The sequence below is a fragment of the Passer domesticus genome, chromosome 3 (assembly GCF_036417665.1).
Source record: "Passer domesticus isolate bPasDom1 chromosome 3, bPasDom1.hap1, whole genome shotgun sequence".
NCBI classification, from domain to species: domain Eukaryota; kingdom Metazoa; phylum Chordata; class Aves; order Passeriformes; family Passeridae; genus Passer; species Passer domesticus.
This window is the reverse complement of record NC_087476.1, coordinates 46,886,893-46,901,733: the sequence shown is the minus strand read 5'-3', so window position 1 is coordinate 46,901,733 and position 14,841 is coordinate 46,886,893. Positions and strand designations below refer to the sequence as shown.

General features: G+C 38.0%; 1 protein-coding gene across 2 annotated transcripts in view; it reads left to right on the top strand.

Moving 5' to 3' along the window:
• LAMA4 (laminin subunit alpha 4) overlaps positions 1-13,435 on the top strand; it is a 100,503-nt gene extending 87,068 nt beyond the window's left edge. The window contains exons 31-39 of one of the 2 annotated variants that reach the window (XR_010358606.1): positions 185-375; positions 1,887-2,076; positions 2,906-3,061; positions 3,890-4,049; positions 5,071-5,201; positions 7,929-8,022; positions 9,014-9,133; positions 10,570-12,317; positions 12,455-13,435. Coding sequence is in view for 1 of the 2 variants with exons in the window: in XM_064412963.1 (XP_064269033.1) it covers positions 185-375; positions 1,887-2,076; positions 2,906-3,061; positions 3,890-4,049; positions 5,071-5,201; positions 7,929-8,022; positions 9,014-9,133; positions 10,570-10,715 (1,188 nt within the window). In the remaining variant the exon portion in view is untranslated. Of the gene's footprint in view, positions 1-184; positions 376-1,886; positions 2,077-2,905; positions 3,062-3,889; positions 4,050-5,070; positions 5,202-7,928; positions 8,023-9,013; positions 9,134-10,569 lie in introns of both variants that reach the window. The other variant, XM_064412963.1, reaches the window with a different exon arrangement.
• The last annotated feature ends 1,406 nt before the right edge of the window (positions 13,436-14,841 follow it).

The window sequence follows — 14,841 nt, the reverse complement described above, 5'->3', positions numbered from 1 at the left end:
GCCCTTGTTCTGTCCTAAATCAGCATTTACAGTAGACCTGTTCAAGGAAAATTTGACTTGGAAACAACCCTGGTATTTATGTAGGGAAACACTATATTACTAGTTCAAATATAAATTATACTGTTATTTTATTATGTCCAATCTTAGCTAAAAATTCTGGTTAATACTTCTTTTTTCTATGAAGGTGGGAAGAGATAAAGACAATATTTCACAGCCTTCATCTGGCCTCAAAAAACTGTATCAAGTGAATTTGCAAAGAGAGCCTCAGTGCCAATTGCCCATGAATCCCAGGGCAACTGAACACGCCTATCAATTTGGAGGAACAGCAAACAGCCGGCAAGAATTTGATCACATACCAAAGGATTTCAGTCAAAGGTAAGGTGACATTACAAATAAAAATGAAATATGCTGAAAGGAGAAAGATGTATTTCAATTGCTTTCTTAAAGGGACACATTTCTGCTGTTACCTTGGCTTTTTTGCTTTATATCTTAGGCTAAATCTTGTGTGGAGCCTGTTGTTAGGTTATATTAAAAGGCGCTTCAGTTCAGTAAAACAAAAACATAGATTATGTTTCTAGTTACATCCCTCTTGTGGTGGAATCTTCATCTGCATTGCCTATTAACAAAATGTGTCTCCTTGCCTTTTTGTGTAAAGATTTTGAGGATGGTAGTTCTATACAAGCACTGCACAATAATCAGTCTCTTTACACAAGAAGTAAAGGCATTAAAGCAGAAAGGAAGCAGTAACATGCTGAGTGGACCTTGTCAGTAGTTTAATGTGCACAGTGCAGTAAGACATAAAGCTATGAAAACCTGGTCCAATTCAAACCATAATGGAAATCCAAGTAATAATGAGTGCAGACACTGTTGAAATTTAATATTCATGCTCCCACAAAACATGTCATGCAATATTCAAAATCCAATAAGGATCTTGGTTTAATACTTTCCATTAAAGACTATAAATTCAACAACACAGCACTTCCTGGAAGCATACCAGACCACTAACTCAGAAAAAAAAGAGTGTTCTTTCCTGATTTAAATTAGAAAGTCATTATGTTAATTTTAATGCAATGCATTTAACTTAGGGCAGTTCTGATGGCACCCATATGAAGGAAAACCCAAACTCTAATATCTTCATCCCACCTTCATTCCTATAACACATAATTATTTGCCAAATGTTACTAAAGCTTCATTTTTGTAATGTTCATTTTTAAAAAGTAATGAGTTGTGTTATTTTAAAACAACTGATATTGGCAAGGGGCTGAGAGTCTGTGGAATGTACACACTCATGCCATTGGGAATGTCTAGAGGCTTGAGATAACATGAAGAATGGAAACCAGGTTAGACCTGACACCAGAAGAAGGAGGAATCAGTTCTGGCCCTTTCCTACATCAATACAGCTTTGCCATGTTTTAGACCATACGTAATAATAGCAATCACTGAAAAGATTTTCACTGTGACAGTGTCAAACCAACAATGGTATGACTTCCTATGCTGTCTTGGACTTCACTAAGGAACTAGAAGGAAGGAGAAGCTTTGATCAAGTCCAGAATAACATCAGGCGTCTGCCAGCACACTTAAAAATTCCCCCAGCCCTGCTGTTTAACATAAAAGGAAATATACTGTCAGATTTTGGTGGTCTGCATTGAACTTATTCACTCTAGAGACTATAATTTTTGAAAAAAAGTTCCTTGCCAGGCAGCTTTTTCTCCAGCTTTGACTTCTGCTCAAAAAACTATCACAGAACATTTCTCAGAAACACCACTTCCATAAAGCAGTTTCATTTTTTTTTGGATGAAAGGAAAATCTCAGTCTTCCTCTGCTTGATGTTTGATTTAAAGCAAAAGTATCTGCTTTAACATTAATATTGTGTTTTTATGTGCCAGAGCTCAGTTCTCTATCAGTCTGAAAACTCACTCATCTCATGGAATGATTTGCTACGTTTCGGATCAAAAAGAGACCAACTTCATGGCCCTTTTCGTTGCTCATGGCCGGCTCATTTTTATGTTTAATGCTGGTCACCAGAAGATAAGGATTAAGAGCCAAGAGAAATACAATGATGGTCTGTGGCACAATGTAAGTAAAAGAAATAAATCATGATGGCACATGCTGTCAAGGCTGCAGTAAAGACACTGCTCATGTGACAGCTCAGGGAGTTTTCATTCATGTATTCATAAACACGCCTATATGCTGAGAAACTTCCATCAATATTTTTAGATCTTCCACGCAGCATTTTATTAAGTCATTAACTAGGGACAGGAAAGTGAGTCAGTTATAAAAATTCAGCAATTCCCAACACTAACAGCTGAACAGAAATGAAGGAAACAAGCAGAGTAGTAAGGCAATTAAGAGTTAAATGAGTTATTAAAGGAAAGACTAGAGTAATTTTATTCAGTAAATGTCTTTGAAGTGCCTAAGAAATGAGCACAGCTGTCTTAGGCTACCTGAGTAGTCTATGAAAATAAAAAGACAATTTTAGGAGTCAAGGTGAATTTCCCTCCGTAGATATCTCTCTCTCTTCATTAATTACAGAGGAAGTCTACAGCTATGAAACTACTGACTTGGGCATTTAAGTATTTAAAGCAGGTTGGATGAATCCATACCATAAAATGAATGGTGACTGTGAAAATGCTAACAGTGATAGGCAGATCTCAGTAGATCTTATAACACCTTAGTTACCTCTGCCTTGTACACCAATATGTAAGAAAGGCAGCAGTTTTACCATCTAGCCTTCATATGAATGTGAAAAATGAGGGTTGTCCAACAAAGAATACTGGCAGTTAGCAAAACAGGCTTGTAGAGTATCGCTCATGCACCTTTCTTCTCAAATGTCTCACCTTCTTCCACTGCACAGCACCCTTAACAGATGAAAGTAATCTTCCACATTTTCCTCTTCCCTTCCTAGGTGATATTTATTAGAGGCAAAAATATTGGTCGCTTGATAATCGATGGCCTCCGCGTACTAGAAGAATCTTTTGATGGGAATGCGAATAGTTGGCAAGTCACTGGACCACTCTATATTGGAGGGGTAGCTCCTGGAAAAGCTGTAAAAAACATCCAGGTAAAGCAGACCTCTGCGTACAGACCCCATACCTCTGTGTAAAGTTAATATGGAAGCTGACTGTCGGGATGAGATCAGACGAAATCTGATTAAGAACTTGACCCTCATCCTGTTAAAGAGCAGACAGCTCAGTTCATGTACAGAGCAAAGCTTCCACAGGGCTGGGCTAGTGGTAGCTGGGTTAGCCTTCCACAGCCTTGCAGCAGCAGCTGGGAAACCAATGGTCCATGAGGAACAGAAAAATCCTAGTGACATCCAAAATTAGATGAGACAAGTAATGTTAGGCAAGATCAATTTCACCCTGAGGTCTGAGATACAAAATGCCTTTTGGAGACATTTTGATCTTTACCTAGTACCTCTGTTTTAAGACAATATCTAGAGGTCAGGATTCTCTTCTACAGCTTGGTACTGAAGTATATAGAAAGGAGTATTAAACCAAAAATGAACATAATATTCTCTTTCAAGGTAATCTTTAGTGTTATGTGCCTAACAAGATTGATAAACTACTCTGAAAAAGTAGACCCCTGTCTTGCCTTGAGTCTATGAGGTATATGTATAGCACTGCCTTGCCCTACTTGTGTTTTGTTTCTCACAGTTCAGTAAGGATTGAGAAACAGCACAAATTGGAATTACCTTGAAGTCATCAAAAAGACATGAGAGGCTATGAGAATAATTTTTCCTGCTTCCCTTCTCTAGAAATTGTTTTTTAGTTCAAAACTGATGCGCCAGACACTCACAGCCTTATAAGAAAGTAAAAATAAGGGCAGAAGACTCTATTTCCTTCCACAAGCATTTTATTTACTAATCAAGGCTTTTTTTACCCCCCAGATTAACTCTGTCTACAGCTTTAGTGGTTGTCTCAGCAACTTACAGCTCAATGGAAGATCACTTACTTCAGCTTCACAGACATTTAGTGTAACACCTTGCTTTGAAGGCCCCTCAGAAGCAGGAACATACTTTTCATCAGAAGGAGGCTATGTCGTCCTTGGTAATATACTCCTAACCAAATGTATCCCAAAATAGGACTGTGGTATTCAGGACTGTGCTTCAGAATGGCATTTTTCTCTAAAGAGTGTGGTAATTTCCAAGGCTGTGAGCTGTAAGGATTATTAGAAACAGATCACTATTGTGCTAAGCAGATGATATTGACAGGTCACAATGTCACTGTGAAACTTAACACATTGTTAAATAAACACATCTGTATGTATGTATGTGTTTCAAATAATAAGAATCATTTTAACAAGGGAATAATTTGAATGAGGGAACAGACCATAATATGTTAAAAATTAACATAGAAGTCAACATGGCAAAGACCAAGTACACCATCAAATGGTCATCCCTTATTTCTTTAATTAATAAAACAACACGTAATTTTAAAATCCTGCAGAAAGGCTTTCGGCATGTCTTGATACAGAACAGCATGACAGAACACATATTTTCTGTCATTTGGGCCTGCTGTGTTCCAGGAAGAGTTTTAGGAGGGTGTTTCAGTCACATAGGCTCTGATCTGAACAAGAAAGGAAACTGCAAAACCCTATTCACTGGCAGCACCAAGAAGAATCAGACAAGTGTTTCTAATTTGCTCCCTGGCCTGTCACCAGTTTGAAAAAGGGAGTTTCTCCTACTGAATCATCAAAGCTCAAGTGAACTCCCACTCACTCAGTCAGTAATGACTGCTGAGTGTCTAGGAAATTGCACAATAAGAAACTGCCAAAAAATACAGATCATTTACTTTCTGTTGTCCATTTCATTGGTAAGAAATAGTTTTAAACAAAATACATTTTCTAAATAATGAGAAAAGTAAATAAACCTTTATTGGTACTCCAAGCAAATGTAATCAGAACAAAAGTTGAAATGGGTCATTGACAGCACATCATGCTATCTCACATTTCAACAGTTTTAAGAATAAATAAAATCCACCCTTTGATGTTCTACTTTGACTTTGAATCAATGTCCAATTTCATCACTAACTCAGTACAAAAAGAATCATTATTCTTTTTACTTCACAGATGAATCCTTCAGTTTAGGCCTGAAATTTGAAGTTGTTTTTGAAATACGTCCCCGAAGCAGCTCAGGAATCCTACTGCATGGTCACAGTGTGAATGGAGAGTACCTGAATATGCACATGAGGAATGGACAGGTATAAACAAGGTCACGTCTTCTCCAATGTCTTGACTGGCTTCTCTTCCACCTACTTGGGCTTTGCTACATGCAGATTTTGTCTGACAAATTTACCATTAACTGATTCTTATTTCTCCTCTAAATATAATACAACTTAGATTAGATTAGCCAAACCAAATATTTATTTTAAAATACTAAAAAAAACCTGTGACAAGTTCAGATCACTTTACTAACAAGCCATACATATTTTGCTATCCGCTGAAAAGAAGCAAAAGCACTGACTCTTTGGCACTGCTCTTTCACCCACACATAAAAAATGTATCATGGTAACAAGTAAGGTAACTATCAATAAATTTTTATTTCTTATTTTTTAAAAGATAAGTCTGAGTTACACTCAGTCTCTTCTTTCTTTATCAGATATATGTGTGATGAAATGAGTGAGGGAAAGGAAAAGTTCTGATTGTCTGTTGCTCTGGTTTCTACAGGCTCTGGATTTCAAATGAAGGAGAGAGGTTTGAAATTAACTCACCAGACAGTTGTTGCTATTGCTATTTTTTATTGTGTTCATTGAGAGAATCTGGAACTCTTCATGCTACACACTGCACATATGCAGTAATAAATTTCAGTCTTAAGTGAACAACACAAGCAAAGATTTAGAGCATAGGAAATCTTGTCAGTTTTTGAGTCTTTCCTGAAGAGGAGAAACTCAGGGCACAGTCAAGAGACTAAGCAGTGTGGATATTCTTCAATCACTGCTATGCACCTGTCAATCAAAATGGAAGGGTATTTAAGTGGGGCTGGCTGTGCCTCAGTTAGAAATGCAACACCTGAGGAAACTCACCTCTTCTCCAAAAGTAGACACCTACAGAAGATTGACTGAGTAAACAGTTTAACATCATGATTCATCCTGTCCTAAAGCAGGTGTCTAAATAGGTGACTAAATGAGCTGTTATTCAAAGAATTTCTTTTTCTATGTTGGCTATAGAGAGAACAGGTGCTTCAGTAAGGCACCTAACTTTTGACAGCTGATTAGGTAAGATGAAGCCCATTCTTACCCCTGTATCTAGTGAACTAACAGAGAAATTCTTAAGTACATTGTGCTGATGTGTATCATGCCACACCTAAAATTTGAATCTGTATAGAACCAGTCCAGTATAGCACTTCTTATGTCAAATTCTAACCAAAGTTCTGCACGTTCAATAATTTGTGTGGTTTTCCCAACTGTACCAACTGGTCTAATAAAAGGTGCTGCTTCACTTACTGCTTCACACCTCACTCCCTGTATAATGCATATGCAATTCATAAACAAAATTCACCCTGCAAAAGCAGCTTTTCCCTGCTTGTCACTGGAGCAGTTCAGTACCTTCTTAGTAATGATCTGTGCGTCTTTGGCATTAACTATCTGCTCTCTTTGAATGCGTTACAAAAGACCTGTTTTGTGAAAAGCATTTTGCTGAACAAATAAGATCAGCAACTATAATTCATTTTTCAAATGTATGCATTTCTATCAGTACAGCTTGTCTGGGTGATTTATTAAGGAGTCACCTTCTCCTGTGATTCTTTATTTGCTTCAATCTATACATTCTGGATAAAATGTAGGGGTGAATAAAATAGAACATGAGGATCATTTTAATTGTGTTTGCTGCTGCCCTTCTGGAAAAAAATAATAATTTTTGGTTACAACTGTATCAAAACCCTCTAGAATAAAATATAAGTTGTTTCCTTGTGAGAGACTATTTACAAGGGCATGCAGTGACAGGACAAGGGGGAATGGCTTCAAACTGGCAGTAAATTTAGATTAGATATTAGGAGGAAATTCTTTGCTGTGAGGGTGGTGAGGCTGGAACAGGTTACCTGGAAAACCTGTGGAAGCCCCATCCCATTAAATGTTGAAGGCTACGTTGGATATGACTGAGCAACTCAACCTTATGAGAGATGCTCCTGTCCATGGTGGGGGGGTTGGAACAAGATGATTTTTAAGGCCCCTTCCAATCCAAACCATTCTATGATTCTGTGATTTTCAGTCAACTGAGTGTCAGCATAATCAGGAACAACTTCAACATTTGAAAAGCCTGAGTGTTTGGGCTCACAGTTTGGAGTTCTCTGGCAATCACCACCAGGAATCTCATGTCCCACAAAAGGGGCACAACACTGTTTTGTTACTGCTGTAACATTTCCATGAAAAGGTATATTAATCCATTAACTAAAACAGAGATGCAAAATTCAGAATTGTGTTTACCTTCTAGCTCTGCCAGAGACTTACTGGTAAGCTTGAACAAGTAACTTAAAAGTAATCTTAATTTTGCTATCTATTCCTTTCTCATATCTTTTCCCCTTGTTTGTACTTGGGTTTTCACTACTGTTTTCCTTATTAAGTGGCTAGCAAGATGCCAAAAACATCATTTGATGCCTCTAAACACTAATTTATCATACCGGAAATTATAGAGTAGAGGTACTAGTAAATGAGTGAAATTAGCTCTTATTTTTAAATCTTTTCTTGAACTCTTCCTTGAGATAATTAGGAATGTCTCAGAGCTATTGAATCTGAACAGTTAAAAAAAAAAAAAGAAAAAAAGCTCCAAAATTTGGATTTAAAAGGTACTTTATTTTGAAGAATTTAATGAAGCCATGTTTTCCTTTCTCTTGGATACTTGACATGTTTTGAGTGGGGAATACAACATTACCACAACAGAAGGTAAAAAGAGAAAAGGAGGGGATTTACAGTGATGATTACATTTTTTCCCAGGTAACTGTGAAACTCAATAATGGAATCAGGGATTTTTCCACTTCAGTGACACTAAAACAGAGTCTCTGCGACGGCAGGTGGCATCGAATTGCAGGTCAGTAAAAGGTGATTGCCCCCTAATAAAGGTAACAAAGCCCATCTCTTACTCCCCGGATATCCACCTCCATGGGCTAGAGCATTGGAAATGCGGAAGTATTTTCAGTTCTTCTTTTTCACCTGCCAAGACCTAATTCTGTATGGAAAACACGGTCTTATTCATCCCTCAGACTTAGAACTGTAGGGCTTCCTGGCACGACAAGCAGAAGTTCCTACAAAGATAGGAAAACCAAACAAAGATGGAAGCTCCCTGTTCAAAGAACTGAAAGCAGCCTATCTGAAATTCTGGCTACCTTTCCTAATTCATATACCAGATTATAGTCTTCCTTTCCCAATTAGAGGTTAAATAAATTGATATAATGCAGTAGGTACAACTATATGCTTCGCTTAAAAGTCAAATAACAAGACAGATGTGGGGAACCTTTTGCTCACAATAGAGAGATGTCTACAGCTGGGATTTTGCTTCAGTGCCAGACAGTCATCCTTCTTTCCTGGTTTTGAAAGTCAAAAAGCACTTCCTGGGTACTTTGAACCACCTGATCTTCCTGTCTAGATGCTGACTTAGAATGTCTTCCACTATTGCTGCAGAAGCAATCTGAGTCTGCACCCTTTCCACAAGCATTCTGTTTCCCTTCTGAAGGAAACCCAGGCACACGAGCAAGGGAAAAGCCCCACTGCATTCTAATATATCCCCAATTGGGAGTGATTGGACAACAGTTTTTTAAGCCACAAGCCACTGTATGCTCATAACCTGTAGTGCCTAAACACTGCCACCAGTGACCAAGAGCCCCACTCAAAAGCACCCTTCCTCCCAGTGTATCTACCATCGGTCCTGCTCTATGCCAGAATGCACTCACAAATTGTCTCTGATGGCTCACACCCAATCTAGCATACGTTAAATCAACTACTCACACCACACACATAACTCCTGTCTGTCATAAAAGACTCGTGTCACACTTCTTGCTCATCCCTGTTCCTTCTCCTTTCAGTTATTAGAGACGCGAATGTGGTGCAGTTGGATGTAGACTCTGAAGTCAACCACGTGGTAGGGCCGCTAAATCCAAAGGCAATGGACCACAGGGAGCCGGTGTTTATTGGAGGTGTGCCAGGTACGTTTTTGGTATCTTTGTGGTACATTGTTCTGTATGTACCACATTCAGCCCTGTTTCCAGAGAAAGCATAAAGACTAAGTTTTCATCTCAAAAAAGGAACAAAATATGTGAACAAGCTGGTAAAATTCAAAGGCTCAAGAGCTGATCATAAATGTTCTGCCTTGAGTTCTCAAGAAAAAAGCTGCTTCATTGAAATTAAAACATTCACAGCTGCTGGAGGGCAAGGTATGGATTCACTAGAGAAGTCAGCCAACTACAAACAAAATTCCTTTTTTTTCTATTTTTCCTTCGCATGTTGGCTTACTGGTTTTTAAGAAGTGATTTATTTATTTATGGGATTGGAAGCTCACTGTCACTGTAATTGGAGTCCCAAGGTTTAGTTGCTGGTAGGCTTCTTTCCTCTTCTTCAAGCAATGGCATCTTTGAACACAAGATAAAACATGGAGATTCTTTTTCATACTAGGGGTTTCTGTTAGACAGATTTCTGCTCCTGTGTATTTGTGACTCACAGACCATCTGTGTAGCATGGGCCAAGATTACTACATTTCCTTCCCTTATTCAACAGACAGAGCTACTCTGTTGGGGTTCATACACAAACTGTAATCAACACTACGTGATCCAATTTTTAAGTCAACTCCCGTACATTTCTCAGTGAAAACATGCAGCATTATTTCTCTGAGCCTTGCATGTCAATCATTAACAGCTCTAACTACAAAATTCATTATAATGCTTATCTTGGATTACTGGCTTGAGCGCCTGGTGTTCACATCCATCCCACGCTACCAGGAGGTAAAATGAGCCTAAAGGGAATAATAAAATCTATGCACAGATGCCTGCTCACTCTTTAAATCCAAACTGGAATTTTATTAGGACAGAACTCTTCCCAGAGAGGTAATATAAAGGGGTAATTGCAAATACTCTTCTGCTTCATAATAGAGCCTTCTATTTCTCCATTAATTATAGAATACTAAAGCAATGCCATACATTGGCTCTCTAATGCTATTATCAGCCTGGCACAGGAAACTCTCACACAGAACTTCACAACAACATATAAGATACAATACTAAACAATGCCATGCGGATACAGCCAACTGAAGGCAAACTCACAAATCAGACACATATTACAATACATGTGATGTTAAATTACAAAAACAGATACTGGGACTCATCTACTCTGTTACTTAAAAGAAAATGTAGTTGTCAAAAAATGCAAAATTGTGTGTCTATTGATAATATAGTATCAAAAGTTTCACATAACTGTACTTTAATGGCCTCTAGGACACCGGCAGTAGGCCAAGCATTTTAAAAAAAGAAGATTCAGAAGAGCTACACTTAGTACCAAAGTTAAAAGGTTCTGCCACCAAACTGATTATTTTGCCCATCATGAGCTCGAAACTTTTATTTATTTATTTATTTTTATTTTCTTTTTCCAGAGTCTCTGCTAACATCAAGCCTGACTACACGCAATTCCTTCATTGGCTGCATTCGTAACTTCATGATTGACGAAAAGCCAGTGAGCTTTAGTAAAGCAGCTTTGGTTAGTGGTGCTGTAAGCATTAATACCTGTCCAGCAGCCTGATAGTGCACTGCATCGATTCTGAAAAGCTCCTTAGACCACTGAAAGAAAAACAGAACAAAAGAAACCATGACCAGCACAACAAGAAGAATGAAAATATCACAGCCACATCTACAGAAAGCAAGAAGGGGGGGTCGTTCTAATTACACGCAAACAAAAATCACTGAAGAATAAAAGCTGTTGCTTCTGCACTTCTCTTAACACACCACAAGAGTGAGCTTTACCATTTCTTATAGTGTATGTGTGGCCAGTCTGTTACATGAAAATATGAGATTATAAAATAAAATTATATTAAATATGTTACTTTCAAAATAGATCCTCTACATAATCTCATTCCATATATTAGTCACCCTTTGTTCCATAGAAGAAGATCTGCTAATGCACATTAAAGAATAAAGCTAGATAATAGATTTACATCACAAATACCGTATAAAGATCTTACTGTATATTTTTAATTTTCCATTCAACTCATTTATATATTCCCCAAATAAAATGGGGGGAAGAGAGTATACTAATTATGTAAGCTTACAAACAATGAAAAATTAAAATTTTTATTCCACTTCTAGACTTAATGGATATGTTCTAGCACAATATGAAGAGAGGACATATATCTTTTAAGACAGATGCTTTATATATAGACTAATTTACCTAAACTAGGTAATTTTAGACTAATGCTTGCCTTAGAGACAATTTTAAATTTCAAGGGTTTTTTTCTGAATTTTTAAATGCACTTACATACAAACACAGCACTAAATTCACAATCTCATTGTGATCTCATTTGCACTAATGTTACACAAGTAATCATGAAGCGTAGAAAGCAGAATCACAGTCACAATTTCAGGTGACTCCCCTATCATACAAAATCATCACTTCCCTGTGAGACTCCTGCAGGACTTCAGTTTACAGCAGTAATCCTCAAACAAGGAACATGGTCCTTCAGAAGACATGCTGCTGCAAAGGAACCAAGAGTGAAACAGGAAGATGTAAACAGAAAGCAAAGGGCTGCAAAACTGAGCTATGTTATAACCATAAAAGGTAGATGGAAGTTAATGGTAGGGTTCAACTTACAGTAGGCTTGCACACCAAATAGACACAAGTCACTTGCAAAACTTAGTCCCTTCAATCATCACCTACAAGGAATCAAAGCCATTTAGCTTTCTTTTCTTTAAAGAATAAAGTAATGTAATAAAGAATAAAGTAACAAAAGTTTTGTGGTTGCTGAGCAAATTATTGTTGGAACCAACTCAAAACATGACCAGCTGCAAAGCAGGAAACTATGAAATGCTAAAATAAAGGACAACACCCTAGAGACTGAAAATTAACAAGAATTTATCTGGAAGACACACAAATGAAAACTGGAATCCAATGATCTTGAAAGCATGGACAGATGGAAGAACCACCAGAACAAGATACATATGTAAGCACTAATCAGCAGCTTCCCTGCTACTCTCAGTAAGGTGAAAAAAGGGTTTTGACACACTGCAGCAGACTTGGCTTACTCTGGATAAAGAACAGCAACCTCTGGATACACAGGCACAGGAACTCCCCAGCAGCTGGGACCCCATCACAGACTCTCCCCTTGCCTCTAGAGTCCAGTGTTGGGTGGTAAGTGAAGAACACAGTGTGGCTCCAGTAGCCACCCCCTCTCCTTTCACCAGCCTTGTCAGCTCTGCTCATACTTTCAGCCCCATTCCTGTTCTGCTTGCCTTCCCTGAACATGCTCCCTTTCCTCTTCCCTGCAGCTCTCAGGCAATATGCTCCAAGGACTGATTCCCATTCCAACTCCAAGATTACAGACTCCCACTTCACAGGAGAGTAATATATAGACCCTTCTCTTCCTCACTCCAAAGCCCACTGTTCACACTTGAGAAGCAAACAGTAAGAGTATCCCTCTGAAGTCTCTCTGGTTCAGGCATGGATCCCTAAATCCAGTTGCCTTCAAACGCAATCTTTGTATCAGGCACCAAAACCAGTAGGCTTGCTCACCTTTTTCCTGCTCCCAACTACTACCCAGAAATGGAACAGAAAATTTAGGGCTTTTGCTTCAGGAATTTTTTTTTATTGGTGTTGATGGTGAATGTCCTCAGATCAGTGAGCTGAGTTCCCAGTGGTTACAGAGGCCATGGATGGTGTCAGACCCAAACATCTGGGAGCAGGGGTAAAAAAGGAAGTCTCTTTCTTCCCAGTGCCAGCGAGTTGTTAGATTGGCTCAAAAAATTCTCATGACACCACAACCTGAGCTAAGCTTCTTCACACCCTGGTCTCCAGGATCCTATTGCTGGAGAGAAAAGAATAGCAGATTCCCTGCTAGATAGGCTGGTTACAAGGATTACTAAAATTCCTTTTGAGTTGCGTGCAGCTGCTCAGCAGAGATAGCCAGGAATAGCAAATGCTTGTGGCCCCTGAGAGCATCAGAGTTTAGTGAATGCTGGTATTAAGTGGAGCTTTGTATGTTAACTGGTACACACATATTCAGAATGTTTTTCTGTCTCACACCTACTTCAAACCAAAGCATAGTTTCTCATATCCACATCCAAACTCTGTGAATAAACAATATTTCTCTTAGCCATATTTGCTGCAATGTGATTTGGTTTCGTTCTGTGGATTTACATTTAAGAATGAGTTTTCTGATTGAATCAGTCCTTTGCATACATTATATATGGAAAACTAAAAATACACTAAAACAATATGTGAATAAAAACCAATTAAAATTCATAAACTGCTGCTATTCAGTTTACTTCTCTCTACTATATCACCAGCTAATCAACACAGCACTATTTTGGAGGGTGTCTTCCTCAATTTTCCCTTCTAGGCTTCAGAGGTGTGGATTTTCCCTCTGCAGAACAGGGTTCCCAAAGAAAAACACTATAAACCAGAGGATACTTGCAGACTCAGGAGAGAGCAGAAAAATAATGTAAATTTCCCTGACCCCAACATCCACATAGACCTTAAACATTACCATTTCATATGTGCCAAAGAAAGCCAGTCTGTGCTGCATTATACTGCACATACCTCTGCACTCATTTTAAGGCTGCTGGTGTTTAAGAGAAGGCAACTGCCTAAGCAGAAATCTTCCCAGAATTCAATTTGTCTCTTGTATCTATCTTAAAAATTATACCTTCAAAGTACAAAACCTTTCATCTATAAAGATTTGGGAAAAACCTTCAAGTTCTGACCTACATTGTCAGATTGTCCATTTCCATTTTTTAACATGAACATAACTATCTAAATTCTGCAGAAAGCCTACAAGAAATGAGCACTGACTCTAAGTAGATTACAACTTTGCTCTGGCAAAAAACCTTCAAGGTTTTAATAAGTGCTGTTATAGCCATTATCTAAATCAGGGCTGCAATTACGCTGTCACTGTACCCCCAAATATTCTGAAATTGGACATTTGCATGACTATGTAGTAAAGAAACCAATTTCAAGATCAAATGCTCAGTAAACTGCTTCAAAATAGAGGATTTAAATGGGATCTCAGCCCCCTCTATCTCTTATATCTCAAGATTTGTAGAGAATACCATTGTCCTCAAGAATGGAACAAGGTACGGACAACAGCCTGACCAGAAAAATGAAAGATGAAGTGTTACAAAACTGACAGAAATTTCCCAAAATACAACTATTCTAAATTTTAAAAGTTAAAAATTCTAAATTCTAAATTAAAGTTCGAACAAACAAAAAATAGAAAAAAAATCAAAATTACAAACCAACAAACCTTCATATGTGAACTAAGTCATGATATAAGTCAAAAGATAACATTAGTTCAAATTCCAGCGTATTCTCCCTACAGCAGCACGTGGCCTAAATAGTCAAATGACTTATTAAAAAGATGCTGAAAGCATAGCACACATATTTAACTTCTGATGCACTTTTGGCTCTTGTTACAGTGTGGGATTTAAGGGTTATTCACAGATTCACTGTGGTCCATGGCAATTCTTTTCCACTAAAAAACATAGTAAGTTATTTATACAATTTGTGTTCCAAAGCTGTGGAACACCATTCCTGTATAACACATCAGCAAATGTTACTGAGAAATTAAGGGTAAGAAACACATATTACTATAAGTGTGTTGATTAAACGATTAATAAAGACAAAAGTGTCTCCAAGGGGACCTATATGCATTCATGGA